Below are 9,129 nucleotides of genomic sequence, written 5' to 3'. Positions count from 1 at the left end.
TAAGCATGACACACCTGCAGGTACTGGAATGCCAGTCTAGGTCGTTTTGGCAGTGTACCCCTGTGTAAGAAATACATATGTCATACACACCTGACTGGCAGCAAGCCCAGTTACAAGTAGCTGTTCCTACACTCAAAAACGTCAACTAAGGCATTTGTTTGATTAATTCAATAGAAATTTGTCTATTTAACATGAACATTGAGTTTATGTTTTTAAATCATTATCACTTGTTGGTTTAACATAAAATAACAAAACGTTTAATGAACTAGATTTGCATTCTTCCCTTCAATGAAATGTAATTACTTTAAATCAACAACTCTGAGCATGCGCACTAGGCATCAGTTTTCAACTTCTGTTAGGAATAAAAAAAATATTTTTTTAATGTGTATCTGCTCATTATATTGTTTTATGTACTTTAATAATGAAGGCTTGTAGAGCAAGGCCACTTTTGACTCACAAATAAGTGCTCAGCCAGACTGAAAAACAGGAAGTTTTAGTGCACAGGCATATTAATAGATATAGACACAAAAAAGAGGAACTTTCCATATAAGCAATGTTCAAGCCTGTGTGACGTGTGAAGTACCGAAATAACACCATATAAGACACAGCTGATGATTCTAATGTTAGAGAGCTCTTGCAACTGGCGTTTGAGCTGTGCAGGGTTCTCTCTCTCTGGAAGATGATTGAATAAAAAGAAATATAACTGTTTTAACACACTATGAGTCGGTTTTCTCTGTTTTGTCATGGGGAAAAAAGGATCGGGTTTAATACTTCCCAGAAGTGAAGAGGCGGGAATAAGGACCAAGTTACATGTGATCAGTGAACTGCCGTTTCCCTGCGGAATCTTCCACAATACAGGTAAGTAATGAATAAGTGAAAATATCTTAGACAAACTAAGTTATTCTGTGTGTTAATTGTTTAATAATGTTTTTAACTCCAAATGTGTAAGTTGTCATTTTTCCAATGCAAGTCTCCATTGGAAATTAGACAGCGGGAGCGGAGCAAATACAGTGAAAATAAGGTATTAGACGGTACCGATTAGCACAAAGGTGTTGGAACCCCTGTTAAAAGATCTTGTGATCTTGGAACAACACGGTGTGTTTATTGCTCAATTAAATGAGTTTGTTAAAGGCACTGTAAATTGCGTAATAGCTGATAACCTAGCTGCTCACGGGCTTGCAGGTTTTGTTGAAAATTTTTCTGGGGAACACATATGTAGATTCTGTGTCGCTAAGAAAAATGAAATTCAGTTTTTGACTGCAGACGTTTTTGAGTGTAGAACACGTGATTCCATCAGGCTCACTTACAATCTGCATTGGAAACCTCAAACCTGTGTTGTTGGGTTAAACATGACTGTGTTTTGACTGAAAGTCTCTCTCATTTTGATGTTATTGCAGGCTTTCCCCTGGATATAGTGGGCATTATACCTGTAGAACTAGCAGAATGCTTGGTTGTTTTGATCTCCAAAATGTATTTCACCTTAGAAAAACTTAACAGTTCAATCCAAAGTTTTGAGTACAAATGGGGAGATAGACAAATCGTCCTCACGTCATACCACATACCTACTCAAGGAAAAAACATATAGGGGGAAATGCACACGAAAATTGGGCGATTATTGGTCCCCTTGTTCCAGAAGATGAACAGGCCTGGCATGTTCTTTTGGATCTCAAGGATATAGTGGAAGTTGTTGTTGCCCATATCCACTGTGATGAGTCAATATCATATCTTGCGTTCAAAATCAGAGAGCATCAGCAGAGACACAAAGAACTTTTTCCAAACAGCCGTATTCTCCCTAAACACCATTTTGTAGAGCACTATCCTGTCATGATATGTCTCTTTGGACCTCTCGTTTATAAGTGGACAATGAGGTTTGAGGCGAAGCATAGTTTTTTAAAACAGGTTGCTCGCCACACCAACTGTTTTAAAAACATACCTCTCGCACTTGCCAGGAAACACCAGCTTGTCATTGCTCACCATTTGCACATCTCTGATGAGAAAAAACAGTTGGTGGTAACTAATGTTTCATCAGTGCCTATTGATGTGCTCCAAAGTGGCATTGCAGCTGCTTTTAACCAATGGCTTCCAGATGAAACTCATGTTCACATTGCAAAGAATGTGTCATACAATGGTATGAACTACAGCAAAGGAATGATTGTTATCCATGGAGAGTCATTTGGTCTGAGTTTGCTGAAATTTTGCAGCTCTGTGATTTGGAAGGGAAGTTGCATTTTTTTTGTGAGAAAGATATCTGCTTGGTATAGGGAGCACTTTAAGGCTTTTGAACTGAGCACGTCACATGTGAGGGAGGTGGCTGTCATTGCACATGAGGAACTGGTTGATGAATATCCCCTAGCTGCCTGCTCTGTTGGAGGACTGCGTCTGGTTACTCTAAAGAGATCTGTGACTTTTCTTGGAAAACAAAATTAATACTTGTAAGTATTTTTATTAATTTTCTTACTGTATAGCATTTGTCAAACTGTCATGCTTTTGATTTGGTCTGTTAACTGTTGAAAATAAAACTATTTTAAAATGAGTTGTGTATGTATGCATTAGAAAACACTAAGATATTTATTTCAAAACACAACAAATCAAACAAAAAACTAAAGATTACAATACATTTTCTGAGTGAAACCTGTTATGATTTGGTTAATTAAAGTATTACAGCATTTCTAAAATGCTGTAACAGAGCAAATGCACCATATTGTTTTCACTCTTAACATTTTCATAAACACAAGATAGTCTCCAGCAAATAATTCCTTCCCAACAACTTTGTTTGAGCCACCCAAATTTTACCAAATGATTTGTGCCCTTGCCTCACCTTTTCACCAGACTTAAAACAGGTGTCAGGCCACTGCAGGATGATGATATTAAGGATAATCAGAATATATAGTGGATGGATGGATGGATGGATGGATGGATGATGATGATATTCCTGTTGTGTCCAAAAATCTGCTTTTGAAGTACAATGAATTTTTTAATATATTAGTAATTACCTGCCAGCGTCTGTCATCCTCTACTGTATTGCAGCAGCATCATCATAACTTCTTTTGCTGTGTTTTTTTTTTACATAGAATTAAAGTATTCATTCTACTGCTTCTTATGTCTCTGGGTCGATGTAGCCTCAGAAAGCTCTTTTTACATTCTAGTCTAAACAGATAAGAGAAATTGTGTTTTAACTTTTAATGTATTTCTGCTTTGTTTTCACAACAAAAAAACTTGTATTTTTAAAGTTGCACAGAAGTGCACAAGGGTCCCTAATTGTTGCTTGTTGATATGCCAAACGGTGTCTTTTTCTAAAAGAATTGCTGACATTTTTCAGATCTTCAAAATGACGTCACCCCTAAGACTGCGGATAATCCTGGGTGAAGATGATGCCAGGAAGTTGATTCTTCCTGCAGGGACACCGGTGTCAATTGAAGATTTGTGGCACACAGTAAAGACAAGTTTTGGATTGCAGCAAGATATTCGACTTCAATATCAAGATGAGGACTTTGGAAATGAGTTCATGAATATGCCAGACATCTCAAAAGTAAAGGACAAAGGCACCCTTAAGGTGATATTTTTGCAAAGCCCACAGGAAGAAGATGCAAGAACTTCTCAAAGCCAAGCAACAGAGTCTGTATCCATCTCCTCTGGTGACACAGATGATACAGAGCCTATTTCATCTTCAGGTTCTTCACCATCCTCAAGGCACTGGGTTTGGCCAAGTGTCTTCACTGTACCACAATTTAGCTGTGATGCTGAATTTGAGCTTGAGAAGGCCAATACTGCCTGCGCCAATGGGGGAACTCTATTGAACCCTTCACCAAAACTGAAATCCCAAATTCTGGAACAACTGGCTGAAGAAATATACAAATTCGAAGCCTACCCAACAGACAATGATCTGACTGATGATGCAGAAGCTCTTGTTATAAAGCATCCTTGCCTTAGAGAGCAGGGGTCTTTCAATGGCTGTTATGGGTGGAAGATTAGCCTAAAATATAAAATGGCTAACCTCCGCACCAAACTGAGAGGATTTGGATGTACTAAGGTGACCATAAACTCCATCAAAAACAAGTCTGGTGACAACCGTCAGGCAGCCTTCAATGTGAAGAAACCCAAAAGAGCTGAAGTTAACTACTGTCCACAGCATCCAAAAGGAGAGACATCAGAAAGTCTGGAACAGGAGAGAGTTGCAATTCTTTCTGAGTTGACTAAAAGAAATAATGACTCTGTTGTGAGTGCGAAAATGGAGAAGACTTTCTCATACAGAAGGCAAGAAGTTCTTCAGGGTCAGCCGATGGTTGCAGACTTCAAAAGCAGATGGCCAGCTCTGTTCACTGAGAGAGGGGCAAGTGTGGTTAAAATGCATTTGGATCTTGCATGTAATTTATGTTTTGTAGTCCAAAACTAAATGTACTATCTGTTGTTTGTTCCTGTATCCCTGAAAATAGTAATGTGAAAAAGTAAGTACCGTTTAATTTCTTAGGTTTTATGTATCAGGACATAAGAATCATCCAGATCCTACCTCGTCATAAAATGTTGTAAATACAACGTCAGATGGCATTCTGTTAACACTTAAACCAAAACCTCTGCTGTTATACAGGTACTCTGGTCTGCTTTTTTACAGGTCTATTTTGAAGAGACATTTGTGCATTCGCTTTTTAAGCCTCTTTTAGAAGACACAGCGTAGCGGTATATCAGAGTAATGTTCCCGCAATGGTGTGTCTTCTAAATGTGCCACTACACCTTGGCAAAACAAGATATTGCTGCATTCTGTGCCTGCAAGCTTCATAGTAATATTACCGCAATTTTGCTTCAATGCTGGACTTGTGAATGAAGTCTTCGCGTTATAGAGGGAGGTCTGACCAGGACATTCTCAGCTCTACCCACAAACGTTTTTCTTTTTAACCCAGAAGGGATCAGTTTGATTGAGTGCTATGACTTTTCCTGGGTTCAGTGAATGCAACAGAGGCATGACTGTATGACCAATCAGGCAGGGGTTGTGCTAAAACAGAGAATTATTTAGAGTGGTCCTGAAAGAAAAGAGGGACGATTCTCCTCATACCCGTCGTGTTTTAAAGCGGGCGTTGCGTCCATCTGCCTCTCGCCTTCCTAACTGCAGCTCCTCACCACAGACAGCTCATTGCCCGTTTTCTCCAGCTCGTAACCGGCGGGTTGATTTGAGCAGCAGCAGAAATCTCTAAAACATGCTCGATGGTTAAACATTATATGTGCAGCAGTATCACAAACATGTGGATCGCTTTCCTGTGAGAGTTTCTTAATAGCTGTATTTATTGAAGTTTTTAAACCTAAAGTGATTTTAATTCAGTGCGTCGTATTAGAAATTATTACAGGTTAGTGCTTGAATGTTTATAGACCTGTTTACCGGTGACTACCGTCTGACGCTGCATACGCAACCCTGCACGTCACAGCCCGGGCACCGCCCCTAGACCCCTCTTTGTCCCGTCATGGCTTAATCTTTTGTGAAAAGAATCTGATGGCAGCATATTGCAGCCACAGCTGAGCTCTTATAATTGACCAAAAGCTTCCCAGAAGTGTCATCAATGACAGCACTGATGCCTGCATGGTCTTCTAAAAGCAGCTTTAGTCATCTTTAGTCAGCTTGGATGTGAAGTGAGTGAAATATACAGTTGAGTTTTTAATCAATGTATTTGTTCTCTATTGCAGAGCGACAAGGAGTTTCTGTGAATCACCACGAAGCCTCTGCTATCTACTTCTTTTGCCGAGCTTGACCAATACGCACCAAGCTTGATGGAAATCTTTCAGGGCAAAGGAGGGACACCTGGAAAAAAAATAAGAGGTCTCATGCTTGCCCTCTCCAAGGTTTGTATTAGAATGGAGTAGACTTTGTCATAGGCAGCAAAATAACTTTTATTTGGAGATGAAGTTGTCCATTTTGTTTCTGCTTATCATATGGTACATCACCATGCCAAGTTCTAACCTAAGGAATAATTATGCAAGTTAACTGATTACCCTAGCTTTAAGAAAAACAGCCTGGTTTTGGCTCATATTATCTCCTCCTCCTCTCCAGCATGACAACATCCATACCAGGCGAGCATGCATATTGAAGTCCTTGTGCATCTACCTAAACGAAGACTATGAGAAGTTAATAAAGGAGTACTTGGTGAGTCATTGTAACAGCATGTTGACTGTAAAATTCTCATACAAATTGTGATGTTGCCTCAAATGCAAATTTTGAGATTAGCAACAAGACACCTGGTATTGAGGAAAGGATGTCTTGAATACGAAACAGTATTAAGCGTTGCAATGAAGAATTTCTGGAATTTGGTATTGGAAGGAAAAAATGTATGCATACCGTAGTTAAGCTTGATACACAAACATACAATGCATTTAACATACATCAAAACAAATATTGCTTTTGAATCTGTACTTGGATTAAAACAAGTCATCTTGTTTTACTCATAGCTATGGTCATCAGTATTTGTAAACAGAAATGTTTGTGAACTTTGAGCTGTTTAGTACTAACACTTCTATACCTTTTTTATTTTAGCAGCTGAATTACCCTTTTGTCGAGTCCCGTCTCCCTAAGTTACTCTTGCTACGTCCGACAAACAAATGTTTAAACATGACCAGCGCACCAGATTGCCAGAACGGGATGCACCGGTAGCCGTCACCGTAGGCTGGGCGCCGGGTCGGGTTGACCGCGTCACAACGGCTCAGAACTCCAGCTAAGGAGGCTGCCTCTCCCCGACCTGGGTAACCCTCACTCCCTCCCGTCCGCCTTCCATCTCCTGCCAGCACCCCTTGGCGGTTGCCCCTGCTCCTGACGGGGCTTTGCGGGACTTGATATCGGGCCGCGTGTTGGAGGTGAACCAGCGCGGCGCCACGTGCACATTTACCTGGGAGTGGGGCCATCCACACTGTTTAATCCATTGTTCATGTTGTTTTTGGCTTTGTGAATGGAAAGAACACAACTCCTCCAGACAATCTCTCGGGGTATCGGTGGGCGCACCGCTTCACCATCTTGCTTGAAGTCAACGTTTGTCAGACACAGTAACGGTTGCTATGATGTGTAATTGGACAATGGCTCTTTCAGGGGAGGGACAGGCGAGAGGTCAATTATGCCACCTCTTTTGTTTTATGTTTTTCCTTTACTTTCTATGGAATACTAAGATTCTACTGACATGAGATGTCTGTTTTATAATTTATGTATTTGAGTAATTACTAACAACTACTTTAGTGGTGTGTAATTTCCTATTCATTACTTTGACTACTTAGATTTTATGAACAGCATAGAAACAGTTTTTTAAACAACATTAGTTTAAACAATCTCTTAAATTTTACTTTGTTGTCTTATATTTTTTCACGTAGGATACGGACAGCGAGGCAAAAAGCTGCATGGAGCAAACTGTGATTGGGGTGTACATCATCCAGAAGAAGGGTGCTGAACCTGAAGATGGCCCAGAGGACATTGGTGTCCTGATTGTGGGTGTGGAGGCTCTCACTGATTTGGGTAACATTGCACAAGCATATGCTCTGTTGTTTGGACTCATATACTGTTTGAACCTGACCAACCCACCAGAACCTAAATGCATCTTTGAAGTCCTCCAGAAGATACTTCTAAATCTTGATGGACAAAAGCTCTCTTCAAAGGCACAGTTTCTGAAAAACAAGCTTAAGGGGTGAGAGCACTTGAAAATGACTGATAGAAGGTCTTGAATGGTTCATTGGTGCAATGGTGATTTCCAATATATAATATTAATATTTGAGTTGTTTATATTATATTTTTTTCTTTCATTTAAAAAGAAAAAAATTTTTATTGAGTTTTTGGATTCTCTCTGTTGGGCAATTCACCTTTAATACAGCACTGCAGATGATTTTTGTTTGTCCTTATATGGATAGCTCAAAATGGATCAGAAGTACTGACAGAAGTACTGTTCTGTTAATTATTTTTCATTTTAATTTTGAGTTTGTAGTATAGGTACATTTTTTCAGAAATTGCATTGAGGGGTTTCCCCCAAGAAATGTTAATTGTTGTTTTCAGCTGCACTGTTACTATGTTGTTTTTATATATCAAGGGCCTGTACAGTTTAACACCACTGCAGCCTGTTAAGTTCACTCTATTATTTTAATGCGTCCATTTTGCTTGCTGGTATGTTTTAAAACACAGCAAAACTATGTTGCTAGCTGTGGAGGACTGCAACCAAAATTAAAAAATAAATACAGAAATATAAAAATCGCTCAATAAACTAATTATTACAATTAGATACACCAAAAAATGTAGATTTTCATTTCAAGTAATTAATTGAATTTGAAAAAAATTGTCAACTGTTATTTAATTTGATGTAAAGCCCTCTTTTTCTATTTTAGTTTTGCTTCCTTTTTTTTTTAAATCGCTGAATTTTTTTTCCTATGGAATTTTTTTTTGTTGTATTGCCCCAAATTATTTCTATACTTTTTTTTTTTTTTTCCAAATTCACACAATAGTAATTCTATTTTGTCACATGTTTTAACTTGCCAAGTGAGAAATGTATTTGTATATGAAATGTATATGTATTCTTTTAGTTTAATTTTTTAAAATACAGTTGACATTAGTTTATAGAGCAATTTTTGCATCTGTTTTTAGTTGTGGAAGCTTTGGTTCCAACATAACTCAGATGTCATTACCTATTTAAATAACTATTCTAATGTTTTGCCTTTTGAAGTGGCATAATGCTTGCAGGTGTACAAAAATGGTAAGCTTTTATAATGTCCACTAAATCCAGTTAATAAAGTTAATGTTATCATAATCTGATTATGACTTTTTTTTTATTGTAAAGTAGTGGGTTTCTAAATGTGTAACAAATGAAAACAAATCTAATTGAAATTATTAGATTGAAATGAGTGAAATCATCAAACCCCATATTGGTTCATTAAGCAAGACTAGCAGTAATTGCCTTGATTAACAAAGTAGTTGTTCAAACAACAAGATTTCATTGTGTTTTCCTAAAGTTTTTAACTTGTGTAGAATGAATTAAAACAAATTTCGCTCTACATACTTAAATAAATCACTTCAAGTCAATGCAAGTATACTGCGTTGATCCAACGTAATCTGATTACACCACCAAATGCCAAATGTGTTGATTTGACATGGTCAGAAATGGTTTATTGTACTTGGTTAAATTA

At 38.2% G+C, this 9,129-nt stretch overlaps 1 protein-coding gene across 1 annotated transcript; it reads left to right on the top strand.

The window, feature by feature from the left end:
* The first annotated feature begins 461 nt into the window (after window positions 1–461).
* Window positions 462–8,753, top strand: LOC112847766 (uncharacterized). Its single transcript, XM_025910120.1, has 6 exons — window positions 462–858; window positions 2,262–2,432; window positions 3,320–4,330; window positions 5,671–5,826; window positions 6,035–6,127; window positions 7,336–8,753. The coding sequence occupies exons 3-4, from the start codon at window positions 3,329–3,331 to the stop codon at window positions 5,689–5,691; spliced, it is 1,023 nt and encodes a 340-aa protein (XP_025765905.1). The 5' UTR covers window positions 462–858; window positions 2,262–2,432; window positions 3,320–3,328; the 3' UTR covers window positions 5,692–5,826; window positions 6,035–6,127; window positions 7,336–8,753.
* The last annotated feature ends 376 nt before the right edge of the window (window positions 8,754–9,129 follow it).

Source organism: Oreochromis niloticus, linkage group LG9, assembly GCF_001858045.2.
Source record: "Oreochromis niloticus isolate F11D_XX linkage group LG9, O_niloticus_UMD_NMBU, whole genome shotgun sequence".
NCBI lineage: Eukaryota > Metazoa > Chordata > Actinopteri > Cichliformes > Cichlidae > Oreochromis > Oreochromis niloticus.
The sequence above is the reverse complement of the archived record's forward strand: the minus strand, read 5'-3'. Positions and strand labels throughout refer to the sequence as shown.